Source organism: Dromiciops gliroides, chromosome 1, assembly GCF_019393635.1.
Source record: "Dromiciops gliroides isolate mDroGli1 chromosome 1, mDroGli1.pri, whole genome shotgun sequence".
Lineage (NCBI taxonomy): Eukaryota > Metazoa > Chordata > Mammalia > Microbiotheria > Microbiotheriidae > Dromiciops > Dromiciops gliroides.
The window spans coordinates 196719195-196733744 of record NC_057861.1 but is presented as its reverse complement, the minus strand read 5'-3'; the positions used below and the strand labels follow the sequence as shown (position 1 = coordinate 196733744).

General features: G+C 35.9%; 1 protein-coding gene across 1 annotated transcript in view; it reads left to right on the top strand.

Moving 5' to 3' along the window:
• Positions 1-14550, top strand: part of ZNF236 (zinc finger protein 236) — a 188371-nt gene that overhangs the window by 38761 nt on the left and 135060 nt on the right. Inside the window, 2 exon segments of the mRNA XM_043976777.1 lie at positions 4184-4308; positions 9279-9451. Coding sequence (XP_043832712.1) covers positions 4184-4308; positions 9279-9451 — 298 coding nt within the window.

Sequence of the window (14550 nt, the reverse complement as noted above, 5' to 3'; positions counted from 1 at the left end):
GAGGTGGGCTAAAAATCTTCAGCTCCTCCTGCTGAGACTGTGGTTTGATCATGAGACTTGGCCACCTCCAGCAGTCTGGACAAAGGAATACATATTTATCCAGACCACTGTTTGGTTTACTCCCTTGTAAGTTGGGTTCCTCTAGACTTTAATAATAAAGGGGGTACAGGGGTATAGATTTAATCTCTAAGGGCAAGAATTCACCTAGATTAGATTCTGTTTGTAAGGTCTTCTAGTTGGGTTGGTCCCGCCCAAGATCCAAGAGCATGTTCAATTTCATCTATCAACAATGCCCTTCAGAGACTGACTGGCCTGCAGGGGCTTGTCCCTGAAGGAGGAAATAAAGGGGAAGAAACCTCAATCCTAACTTGTTTATCTAGTAAGAGAAAAACAATCACTTCTCTTGGTGAGAAATGAATATTTCTTTATTAATAACTGATAATTGTATTAGCACCAGAGTTTTTCTTTTCTACTTTCTCATCCAGAAATCAACCAGTGTGGGAAATCTCTCTTAAAGATTGGCCCAAGTCAAGATCTAATCAGACAGTAAAAGAAATTCTAAGTTTGGGCTAAGGGGTGCGTTCCTGCTCATTGGGAAAATGTTGATTCTTTCTGTTGTTAAGATTGGTGATATGGAAATTGATGTCTCTTTGACTAAGATTTGGGTAATCCAAGTCATGTATGCCAAGACCCTCATTTTATTTTATTTTATTTTATTTTATTTTATTTTATTTTATTTTATTTTATTTTATTTTATTTTATTTTATTTTATTTTATTTTATTTTTTGGTGAGGCAATTGGGGTTAAGTGACTTGCCTAGGGTCACACAGCTAGTAAGTGTTAAGTGTCTGAGGCCGGATTTGAACTCAGGTCCTCCTGACTTCAGGGCCGGTGCTCTATCTACTGCGCTACCCAGCTGCCCCTAAGACCCTCATTTTAATAGAGCCTATCACCATTAGGGGTCTTTTGTCTAAGAGAGATGACCAAATGACCATCCTTTACATATTGACCTTATTGATAAAATGATTAAAATACCTAGACACTATGTCTCAAACCTTTTTGATCTCCTCATCTCATAATCAAAGGTTTATGTATTTATTGTGTTTTTTTCCCATAAAACCAGCTCCTAGTTTTATTTATTAGTTCCATGATTTCCTTACTTTCAGTTTTATTAATCTCTCCTATAATTATTTTCTCCCAATGTAATCTTTCTCACCCTTAAATTTTTTTTTCATATCATCCATCATAATCAACTCACATACTCACCCTCTTACTCCTTCTAATTGCCCTAATAGTGAGAAAGTTCTTAAGAGTTACAAGTATCATTTTTCCATGTAGGAATATAAACCATTTAACTTTATTGAATTTCTTATGTTTTCTCTTTACATTTCATGCTTCTCTTGAGTTTTATATTTGAAGATCATATTTGTTTATTCAGCTCTAGTGTTTTAACTAGGAATTTTTGAAAGTCCTCTATTTCACTAAATATCCATTTTTTTATGCTTGAAGGATAATAAGTTTTGCTGTTTGGTGATTATTGGTTGTAATCCTAGCTCCTTTGCCTTCCATAATATAATTTTCCCAGCCCTCCATTTCTTTAATGTAGAAGCTGCTAAATCCTGTGTCCTTTGTATTATGCTGACTGTGGCTCTATGATATTCAAATTGTTTCTTCTTGACTGATTGCAATAATTTTTATTTGGCATGGGAGCTCTGGAACTTGGCTACAATATTCCTGGGAGTTTTCATTTTCGGATCTCTTTGACAAGGGAGGCTTGGTGGATTTTTTTGATTTCTGTTTTGCCCTCCGGTTCTTGAATATTAGGACAGTTTTCCTTGATTATTTCTTGAACTGTGATGTCCAGGTGCTCGCTCTTGTGCGTTCTCTCTCTCTCTCTCTCTCTCTCTCTCTCTCTCTCTCTCTCTCTTCAGGTAGTCTAGTAATTCTAAAATTATCTTTCATGGATCTGTTTTCCAGGTCACTTTTTCCCCCCAATGAGAAATTTTACATTTTCTTCCCTTTTTTCCCATTCTTTTGATTTTGTTTTATTTTTTCTTGATATCTTCAGACTGCTTTAGTACCTCTTTTCCCATGTGGGCACTTCTACTTTTTAAAGTGTTTGTTTTCTTCAGTGAATTTTTGTAAACCTTTTTTTTTTGTTTTTTTGCTTCTTTTACCAAGCAGTAGACCCTCTTTTAATGATTCTCTTACATTACTTTCATTTCTTTTCCCAATTTTTTTCTTCTTGTCTCATTTACTTTTTTTTTTTTAGTGAGGCATGTAGGGGTTAAGTGACTTGCCCAGGGTCACACAGCTAGTAAGTGTTAAGTGTCTGAGGTCAGATTTGAACTCAGGTCCTCCTGACTCTAGGGCTGGTGCTCTATCCACTCCACCACCTAGCTGCCCCTCATTTACTTTTTAAAATCCTTTTTGAGCTCTTCTGTGACTTCTTTTTGGGCCTTAGATCAATTCACATTTTTCTTTGAGGCTTCTCATATAGCCAATTTGACATTGTTGTCCTCTTCTACATTTGTGCCTTAATCCTCTCTGTCACTGTAGCAAATTTATATAGCCAGGTTCTTTTTTTGTTGCTTTTTGCTAATTTTTTTCTATTTTGTGATTATGTACTTTTAAGTAAAAGTTGGGCTTTGCTCCTGGATTGGAAAGGGCACTATCCCAAGCTTCGGGCTTTGCTGTTGGCTCGCACTGGGCCTCTGAGCCTACTGGCTTTCATAGGGGTTGGTGGGGGTCCCTCCTGGCCTCTCCCAGATGTGGGGTCTTACTCCAGGATTGCTCTGGAGGGCAGGGCTACACTCTGGCCTGCTCCAGGAATGGGGCCTTGCTCATGGCTTGCACTGAGGAAGGGGACTTACTATGGTGCTGACTTGCATGGGCTGGTGGTTTACCTTGGGCCTGGAGCTTCCCTTCTGGTTTGCAGTGGGGGAAAGGTCCTGCTGGTGGCTTCCTCTGGGACTCAGGCCTCATTGTCGGACTACCCCCCCACTCCTGGGGAGCAGCTTGGGGCTGCTGTGGCTCCCCACCTACCCCAATGAGACAATCCTTTCCTGCTTACCTCCTCCAAGCTGTCTTGAGCTGGTAAGCTGTTTCACTGCTCCAAAATTAGTTTTGACACATTTTTCAAGGTTTTTGGAGAGGAATTTGGGAGAGCTGGTTGTTTTCCTGCTTTACTCTGCCACATTGGCATTAGAAGTCTTCACCACACTTTTAATAATGATGTTCGTCCTAGCTGTTGGTGATCAGGCTGGTTAAATTTGAGATAAGTTGTCATGGGAGCCTAACTTCTCAAAGCATAAATGATAAATCTTTTTGAATTAGTTCTGAATTAGCCCAAGCACCAACATCTGGTAAAGATGTTAATCTAAAAAACAAATCCACCATGTATGTACCATGAACAATAACTTTGAAGAAAGTAATATATTGTATCTATAGATATAGATATGGATACAGGTTTAGATCTATATGTATATATTTTAATTTACCCTGTATAGTATATATCTTGTTTGTAAATAGTTTACTTGTTGCATCAGTACATGACTTCCTTGAGGGCAAGAACTGTTTTTTGCTTTTCTTTATCAATAAGCATTTATTAAGTGCCTATTATTTGCAAAATGTTAGAGATACAAAGAAAAGCTAAAGATAGTGCTTAACCTAGAACTTCTTAAACTGTGGGTTCACCCCATGGGGTTACTTGCCAGAATGTGGGGGTTGGGAAAAATTTGACAACAATAAAAGGTTCTGTTTACCTATTTTATATACCTATATACCTGGGATTGCATAAAAATTTCTCAACGAAAAAGGGGTCATGAGTAGAAAAGTTTAAGAACAACTCACAGTCTAATGGAACAGCTCATGATGAAGTGCATGCCGGGTATATAACAAGAGTTTAATAAATGCTTGTTAACTCTTTCCACCTAGCAGCACAGAGAGGTGTGTATATGTGTGTGTGCGCATACATGCATTTGTGCAGGAGCTTGCTAAATGTGTTTGGAATTGACTTTCTAAAATAAAGTACATAGAAGTTGTACCTGCATGTTGATTTTTAATTTCTGATTAAGGTTTATGTAAGATTCTTATGAAAAATAAGCTAAACTTGCTCATAAGATTAAATTTTTAATGCACAATAGTGAATACTAATTAAGTAATGAACTTCCTTTGTCACCAGGGTGTCAAGTACAAGGTCATATAATCGGAACATTGATAGAAGTGGATTCACATATTCATGTCCACATTGTGGAAAGACTTTCCAAAAACCAAGCCAGTTAACTCGACATATTAGGATACACACAGGTATGAAAAAAATATTTTCTTCAAAAAAATTCAAAACTCTTAAATAGAAATAAACAGGAATTTATTAAGTGCCTACTATGTTCAAGGCATTATGTTAAGTACTAGGGATACAAATACAACACATGGAATGATCCTACTCACATGCAGCTATGTTATAAAAGAGGAGAGAATAAATATTCAGAATAAATACAAATAAGTCTGAAATAGTTAAAAACAAGATAGTTTTGAGGGAGGGTTCTAGCAGGTAAGGAGATTAGCAAATGCTTCATGTAGATGGTGGTACTTGAGTTGTGTCTTGGAAAAAAGTATTCTAGGCATTGGTAGCAGTCAATACAAAGGCTCAGACAGTGATGAGACATTTGGGAGAAGCCTAGTGAAGACCAGTTTTATAATCATAAACTTTTGGTCCTGTGTTTTGACGTTTTAAAGTATTTAAAATTAGCATTTGAACTAACTCCTAAGATTTTTTTCCCCACTATCTGGTTTTCTTAGTAGTAAGAAATATTAAACTCTTACCTTTTAACCTTTAATATAATAGTATGTTTCTATATCACTTTATTTATATTGTATTCACTGAAGATTAAATAGCATTTTGAATTTTCTATCTAGACAAATGTGAGTTGGCCTAACTTCTGATATTTATTGAGGTCATGAAATTCTGTTTTATTCTCGATAGATAATTTAAAAAAAGGTTTTAGAGAAAAGCTTACTGTGTTTGATACTAAAGCTTTGCCTGTTGGTTGATTTATGTTTATAGTGAATATGAAGTAATTTTTGAATCAAGGAAAGGTTAAATTCAGCACACTTTTAGTGCCAGATGTATCTAAAATTCTAATTGTTTTTAAAAAGCTGATTTTTGTATTGTAACTCCATTAACTATTTACTTATTTATTTGTTTATTTATTTACTTCTTTCTTTCTTTCTTTCTTTCTTTCTTTCTTTCTTTCTTTCTTTCTTTCTTTCTTTCTTTCTTTCTTTCTTTCTTTCTTTCTTTCTTCATTCATTAATTGAGGCAATTTGGGTTAAGTGACTTGCCCAGGGTCACATAGCTAGTAAGTGTTAAGTGTCTGAGGCCGGATTTGAACTCAGGTACTCCTGACTCCAGGGCCAGTGCTCTACCCACTGTGCCACCTAGCTGCCCCCAACTCCATTAACTATTAAACTTGGATAAAACTTTAGAATTCATGTATTGCTTGTTTAATTTATTTTTTCTTAGATAAGGTTATTAAAGTATTCAAATTCCTCTTCTGTTAATCTGGGCTATTTACAGTTTTATAAATATTAATTTCATTTATGTTGTCATTTTAATTGATTTATATTTGATTAACATAGCTCCTAATAATTGCTTTAATTTAATCTTCAGGGCAGCTAGGTGGCGCAATGGCTAGAGCACTGGCTCTGGTGTCAGGAAGACCTGAGTTCAAATCTGGCCTCAGACACTTGACACGTACTAGCTGTGTGACCCTGGGCAAGTCAGTTAACCCTAATTGCCTCATCAGAAAAAATTGTTTTTTAAATTAATCTTCATTGGTAGTGCATTTATCCTTTTCATTTGGGTTTTAAAAAAAAATCAAACTAACCATTGGTTTTTCTGTTTTATGGGCTTTTTTCCCCTCATAAAACTACATGCTGATTTTATTTGTTAGCTCAGTGGGGTTTTGTTTGTATGTTTTTTGCTTTTTTTAGTTTTAGTAATCTTTTCTTTGATTTTCAGGATTTCTATTTTAGAGCTTAATTGGGCAATAAAAATTTTCTTTCTAGTTTTATTTTTAGCTGCATGCCCAATTCATCGATCTACTCCCTGTTTGCCTTTTAAAGCCCTCAATAATTTAACCTCTGCTGTATACCCTACACCTCACTTACCAACCACCCTCACCACTTTTTGAATCTTCTTAAACCTTACATCCCCCACATAGTTTGTGACCTAATCACACTGACTTCCTTGCTATTCCTGAAACAAGACTCTCCATCTCCAATCCAGGTATTTTTATTGACTGTCCCCCATGCCTGAAAATCTTAGTTCCTTATCTCAGCCTCCTGATTTCTTTGGTTTCTTTAAGTGCCAGCTTAAGTCTCTTCTTCTAGAAGAAACCTTTCCTAATCTGTCTTAATTTCAGTGCCCTCTGTTATGTTGCTTATTTGTACATAGTGGTTTGCATGTTGTCTCCCCCCATTTGGTTGGATTTCTTGAGAACAGCAATTGGCTTTTGCATTTCTATGCATTCCCAGTGCTTGGCACAATGGCACCAGTAGATACTTAAAAAAGTTTGACTGACTCCTGGAGAGGATTCCTCATCCATACCTCTTGCTGTGCCTTAATTTAAAGTAAAGAAATCTCTTGGAGACTTTATTCAACATTATTCTTTTCTTATTTTGTGCCGGTAAGGAAAAAGACTTTTACTACCTGTGACGTTTAAAATTAAATGTGTGGTCACCTTATTCCTATCCCAAGTGTAGGGAAAGCTAGCTAGGGTTTACTTATAAATTAGAAGCTTTAGCCCCAGTTTTGGGGCATTAACCATTTATTAGAAAAAAAACCACCTGGGTCAGAAAGTTAAGAAAAGGCCTATCTAGCCTAGCATTCCAGCCTTGCCTGGTTCTTTCTCAATTTCTCCACCACTAGTCTGTTCGAGACACAAACTCAGCATGGAAGCTCCCTCTGTGTCCCAAGGAGAGGTGGTCCTTCCACACTGCTTCAAGCTAATTGGCTAGCATCACCCAAATCCATCGGTTCACTGGACTTGAAGGTGGTCCTCTGTTGAGGTCAGAGTCCACAGTCTCTGAGAATACATGCTCCTGAGGGCCAGGCAGGTGTGGCTTCAATTGAAGTAACTTTATTTTTGTTTTTTGGTTTTTTTTTTTTTTGGCAGGGCAATGAGGGTTAAGTGACTTGCCCAGGGTCACACAGCTAGTTAAGTGTCAAGTGTCTGAGGCTGGATTTGAACTCAGGTCCTCCTGAATCCAAGGCCAGTGCTTTATCCACTGCGCCACCTAGCTGCCCCTGAGTTAACTTTAAGTGAGTTAATTTGCCAAGTCAGTCAGTCTCAGTCAATCCAGTCAGTCCAAATCAATCCCCTTAAGCTGGGGTCTTTGGGCGTTGGCAAAGCCCATTATTTTCTTATATACCATAACATCCATATTATCCTAACCTTTGAAGCCTTTGAGAATCCTATAATGCATTTTGGGGGGGGGGTGAGGCAATTGGGGTTAAGTGACTTGTCCAGGGTCACACAGCTAGTAAGTGTTAAGTGTCTGAGGCTGGATTTGAACTCGGGTCCTCCTGAATCCAGGGCTGGTGCTCTATCCACTTCGCCACCTAGCTGCCCCTCCTATAATGCATTTTAAAGCTCTGAGAGACCTTGGAGAAGACCTTGTCCAAACCCCTCATACATGCTCTGAGAAGTTAAGTGACTTGTCTAAGTTAATCAGTTGTGAATGGTTTGTTAGGTAAACAGATTTCAATTTCTTGCATGTTCTTCAAAAAGACCAGGCGGTCTTTTTCATTACTTTTTGTTTTGTTTTGTTTTTTTTGGTGAGGCATTTGGGGTTAAGGGACTTGACCAGGGTCACACAGCTAGTAAGTGTTAAGTGTCTGAGGCCAGATTTGAATTCAGGTAAGGTACTCCTGACTCCAGGGCCGGTGCTCTATCTACTGTGCCACCTAGCTGCCCCCTTTTTCATTACTTTAAAAAAAATAGAACAATTTAAAAATACCATTTTAAACACTGACATTACACTCCAGTGCTTTGGTAATTTTGTGTGCCATAAAATGAAACTTTTGAGAAATATGAAAACATTTTTAGAGAGAACTTCTACAATAGTTTTAGTATTGTTTAAGTTCTTGACAGGCAGATAACAGATGTACAAATAATATTATTTATCTAATAAGCTTACATTTTATGTTCAACTATTTAGACCCTATTTATGAAGGATTGAGATAAATGTTGAGTGATGTGCAAAAGAAAGATAGTCTTTATCCTTAATATACTTAATTCTAGTACGGAAGTTTGCATAGACAAATTACTGATACTAAATAATAGTAAAAAGAAACACAAAATGCTAGGAGAGTTGTAAACATGGTGAGGTGGCCTTTGCTTGTGGGGAACAACACTTCAGCAGAGTTTTGAAGAATGAGGTAGGATTTTATTATATAAAGAGTTTGGAGGTAAGACATGAAAAACATTTGAGGCATGTGGAATGACATTAGCAAAATGGTAGAAGTGAAAATAGAGACATTTCAAGACACTATGATTTTGCTATAGCAAAGAGTAGTTGAGACTAGTGGAGTGAATGAAGGAAAGGCTAGAAAACTTGTTTGGGGTCAGAGGGTGGAGAACCTTGAATGTCCAGTCAACCATTTTGATTTTATTCTGTTACATTTATGAAATTTCTCCCAAATGATCAACTCAGATGAATGGTTGTTGTGCTTGTTTTTAAAAATTTATTTGTTCAAGAGGTGATAGTTTAAAAATTCACAGAAGAGGGGGCAGCTAGATGGCACAGTGGTTAAAGTGCTAGCCCTGGATTCAGGAGTACCTGAGTTCAAATCCAGCCTCAGACACTTGACACTTACTAGCTGTGTGACCCTGGGCAATTCACTTAACCCCCATTGCCCTGCCAAAAAAAACCCCAAAACAAACAAACAAACAAATTCACAGAAGAGAGAAATTTTCAATAACCTCTAGTTTCTTAAATAGCAAATTTTGATTAAGAACCTACTATGTGTTAGGCATTTTGCTAGTCCATGAACATAAGGGACAGAGAATGAAACAATCCCCCAAAGAAGCTATAAAGCTGTTAATAATCACCTATTATTAAGTGGTTAATATTTAATGCCATTTATTCTTTATTGAGAGAAAACATAGAATATTTTTTGTCGCTTGGACTTTTTTTTTTCCCTTAAGGCATATTGTGGGGACTTTTGCTTCCACAATTATGGGATTGTGTTTTTATAACTTTTTTTGTTTTAGGTGAAAGACCATTTAAATGTAGTGAATGTGGAAAAGCTTTTAACCAGAAGGGGGCATTGCAGACCCATATGATTAAACATACCGGTGAAAAACCCCATGCCTGTGCCTTTTGTCCTGCAGCCTTTTCTCAGAAAGGAAATCTTCAGTCACATATACAGCGAGTTCATTCAGAGGTAAGTTTACTAGTTAGTGATGTTATAATAAATGTACTTTTATGTGCTTGCTTTTTTTAATGTAGATTCAGAGTTAATTATTGAATAGTCTATACAGTTTATGCTTGAAACTACCATTTTTATCTTTTACTCATTGGAAACATTGAATTGATTGGCTATATAGAATAAATCTTTCAAGATTTATTTCAACTGCTATATGTTAATATTTGAAAAAAATGTCACCTTTGTTCATGGTAATGAAATTATATCAGGATAGGACTCAGAAATCTTAATTCCTTTGATGGAAGTTAAAATATTGAAATAAAAATGATGAAAGAAAATTAGAAAAAGTGATTTTATTAAAAATGTATCCATTATAATTGTGCAATTATAAATATTAATGAATCCTTTCATTTGTCCACTGGACTTGTAATTTATTATATACCTACTGCATAATTAGATATATCTTCAATCTGATCAATGAATTAATAACTCCATTAGGCAGTTGTTTAATACTTTGGCTGATTCCATAGTAATTTTTCAGTTTTTTTACCTTTTGGGTGAATGTTTGCTATTTCAGTCATGTTAATTTGTTTAACTGAATGCAAAAAATTGCTTTTATGATACTTTAAAATATTTGAAGTAATTTTTTGGTTCTTGCTATGGTCAAAATATTGTATATTAATTTTCATACTTTAGTCACATATTGTACTTATTATTAGTAGAAAATATTAAAGGCTTTTAGTTTTTATCTGAGAAATTTCCAACACTATAGAAGGTGCATGGACTGGCCAAACTAGAATGAAACTTAGAAATCAATTAATTCAGCCCTCTTTTATTACACATTAGAAAACTGAAGCCTAAACTTGTCCAACATCACACCCCGAAAGCTAGCATTAGAACCCAGGTATTTTGACTATCAGGCTAGTTCTCCTTTCACCATGAAATCCATTCTTTGATTTTTTTTTTCAAAATTAGAGTTGTCCTGTGGTTTTAAAAATGTACATTTTTCATGTATTTCCATGTTAATCCCTAACTAAATTAGTTGAATTTTTTTAGTTAGCTAAGGATGGTTGTTATACTTTGATAGAAGTTTAAAAAATGTATAAGAATAAATCTAGCTGCACATATATAATCTTTCCCCAATACTGTTCTTGGAAATATCCATTAGGTTTGATTAGAAATGTAATAAGCTGTAAATAGTTCTAAAATCAGAGTTAAAGTATTCAGTATATGAAAACCATTGTTAAAATATTTGATATTTCTTCAGCATATATAATCTGTACTATAAAACTTAATACTTACTGTTTTGTATTATTCACCCTTTTTTTCTTACATATTGGTCATCTAATCCAAAATTCTAACTACCTTGAAGGTAATCAAAATATTTTATTCAATTCATAAGTATTTTTTGAGTAAAGCTCTGTGCTGGTATCCTGAGAAAATTTCTTTGATAAGGTTAAAATATTTTGAAACTTTCAAAGGAGTTTAAAAATCCATGAGGGGAGTCAGAACATAGGAGGGCTAAGATTAACCAAGTTGCTAAAATACAAAATTAAATTAAAAACAATTCAGCATTCAATCGCTAAGGTACCTACTGTGTTGCAGGCACTGTACTGTGTATACAGTGACAAATATGAAAATATTTCCTGCCTTCAAAGAGCTGCTGTTTTTTGATAACAACATATATGCATATATATATATATATATATATATATATATATATATAAAGTAAATATGTAATTTCACAATAAGGGTGTTAGGGAGTCCTACCAACTGGGCTTTAAGAGATACAGGCATACCTTGGAGTTATTGAAGGTTCAGTTCCAGACCACCATAATAAAGCATGTCACATGAATTTTTTGGTTTCTCATTGCATATGAAAGTTATGTAGTCTGTTAAGTGTGCAATAGTATTATGGTTAAAAAATGTACATAGCTTAATTAAAAATACTTTATTGCTAAAAATGCTAATTATCTTCTGAGTCTTCACTGAGTCATAATCTTTTTGTTATTGGAGGGTCTTTCCTGGAGGGTGGGTGGTGGTTGCTGAAGATTGGGGTAGCTGTGGCAGTTTCTTAAAATAAGATAACAATGAAGTTTGCTGGATTGATTGACTCTTCCTTTCCTGAAAGGCAGCATGCAATGCTGTTTGATAGCATTTTACTTATTTCACAATTGAGGTAATCCTCTCAAACCCTGTTGCTGTTTTATCAACTAGGTTTAAGCAATATTTTTCAGTATTGTTGTGTCTCAGAGAATAGGGAGGTCTGAGGAAAGGAAGAGAGATAGCAGAATAGCTAGTTTGTGGAGCAGTCAAACACACACAACATTTATCATTTAAGTTCATAGTCTTATAAAGGGTATAGTTTGTGGTATTCCAAAACAATTACCATAGTAACATTAAAGATCACTGATCACAGATTACTATAACAGGTAAAATAATAATGAAATATTGCGATAATTATGAAAATGTGACACAGAGACATGTGAGCGCATGCTGTTGGAAGAATAGCACTGATAGACTTGTTTGACAGGGTTGCCACAAACTTTTGATTTTTTTTTTTTAATATAACATCTGCAAAGCTCAGTAAAGCAAAACACAATAAAATGAGGTTTGCCCACATAGCACTGGAACTGAACTTTGAATGGCACTGGAGATTCCAAGTGGTCTAGTGAGGAGAGAGTACATTTCAGACCTTGAGGGACAGCCAGTGCAAAGGTACAGGTGTAGTAGAGGTGGGACTGAGATTTGGCAGCAGATTTGCCAGGTGAAGTGATGGAGAAAGAAGAGTTAATGATTACTCTGAGGTTATGACTCTGGGTTTTTATGAATATTATTTATTAAAGTTAGAGAATGATGCTTAGGGAGAAAGATAATAAGATAAAGGTTGTTCACAGCATCTAGCCATGGGATTGATGAATCAATCAGCAAGCATTTCTTGAATTCCTGCTATGTATCTGACATTGTTCTAAGTACTAGGGATATGATGACAAGAATAAAATAGTTCTTGCCCTCAAAAATCTTATAATTTGTTAGGATAGATGGTATGTGTATGCATCTTAAATAAATATAAGGTAATTTTGGTGAAGAAAGTATTAGCAGCTGAGGAATTGGGAAAGGACTTTTATTAGAAGGTAGGAAGTGAAGCTTGAGCCAAACTTTGAAGAAAACCAGTAATTCTGAGGAGCAGAGGTGAGAAGGGAGTATGTTCTTGGCATGGGGGACAGTCTGAAAAAGCATGGAGAAGAGTGATGGAGTGTCATGTGTGAGAGAGGATAAGAAGCTCAGTTTGGTTGGTCTGAAGTGTGTGTAAAGGGAAATTTGTAGGATAAATCCTGGAAAGGAAGATTGGAGCCAGTCTATGAAAGACTTTAAATTCAAAGAGAGTGGTTCATACTTGACCTTAGTGGCATTAGGGAGCCATTGGAATTTTATGAACAGGGGAGTCATGTGCTTGGACATATTCCCTAGGAAAAATCACATTGGCAGGTAGTTGGCGAGTGGGCTGGACAAGCAGGCAGCCTAATGTGGAGATTAATGTTATAGTCCAGGTGAGAGCTGATGAAGGGCTCAACCAAATAGTAAAAGGAGCAGTTTAAATGTGAGAAATAGTGTAGAGGTATAACTGACTTGGTAGGGGGCAGCTAGGTGATGCAGTGGATAAAGCATCAGCCCTGGATTCAGGAGGACCTGAGTTCAAATCCAGCCTCATACACTTGACACTTAGTAGCTGTGTGACCCTGGGCAAGTCACTTAACCCCCATTTCCCAGCCCCCCAAAAATGCATAAAAATATTAATTGACTTGGTAACTGCTTGGGTATGAGTGATTGAGGAAATCCAAGTTTGTATGTCTAGTTGACTGAATTTTGGACAGCTTTATTTTCTAAGTTCTTTTATCAAGTGTCAATTTACCTTTTTACATTTTTCACATTACTCCTAGTTTTGCTTTCTTGGCCCAAGCAGAAATGAGTCTAATTCTTCATTCACATAATAGCTCTACAGATATTTAAAGACAGCTGCTGTATTTCCCTTTTTCTTCTCCAGGCTAAACATGCCCAGTGCCTCCAGTAAATCTCCATATAGTATAGTATAGAGTCACGGTCTCTCAGTGTTCTGGCTGCCTTTCTCAGGACACACTCTACCTTTTCTGTATTCTCTTTAAACAGTGGCACCCAGAACTGAACACAATGCTGCAAACATGTCTTAGCAAGCTAGATTATGGAAGGCTGATCATTTCCACATTCTTGAGAGCTGTGCCTTTCTTAATGTACCCAAAGATCGTATTAGCTTTTGGGGCTATCACATCACAGTGCTGACTTAGATGGTACTTGAAAAGTTCATTTTTTGAACTCGTGTATGACTCTACAGATTGCCTCCCCTTTTAAAAACCTATTCTTTATGCTAGTGGTCAAGTAATTCTGCTAATGCACAGGCCTGTTGTTAATATGCTCAAAAAATTTTTGTTATGCCCTGTCTCTTACCAAATTAAAATACTATTTAGCTTGGATTCAAGGTCCTCCACTGCCTGGTTCCTACTTAATTTTCCAGCCTTATTTTAAACAATTCCTTTTTATTTGCTTCTTTTCATCCTCATTGCTACTACCAGTGTTGGGCCTCATTTCCCTTCCTTGCCTAGCCTGTTGCAGTAACTTATTGCCCACTACAACATACTGAAGTAGGGATTGTTGTCTAATTTCTTCCTGCCCTCTCTTTACCCCGCTGTATATTCAAATGCCACTTAAAATTTAAAGATATAAGTTGTAAGTTTATTGTAAAAGTCAATAAATTTAATTATTTTAGTTTGTCTTAGTTAATTTGCATACCTGTTAAAATTTTTCTCTTCATTCAAGTCAGGTGCTACCTCCACAAAAGCTTTCCTCATGCTTTTAGATAGAAATTTTCTCTCCTTTCTTTAATTTATTTTTAACTTCTCCCTTGCACTTAATGTATTCTAACGTGTATTAAATTTGTTTGTCTATACTTAACCCATGGGTGCCTTGATGTCTCACTGATTTTACATGATGAACAGCAGTTGCTAATCTGAAATGATAAAGAATTTTGTCAACAGAAATTCCTTACATACATTAAATCAGAGGTCTGGATTTTTAAAATTACT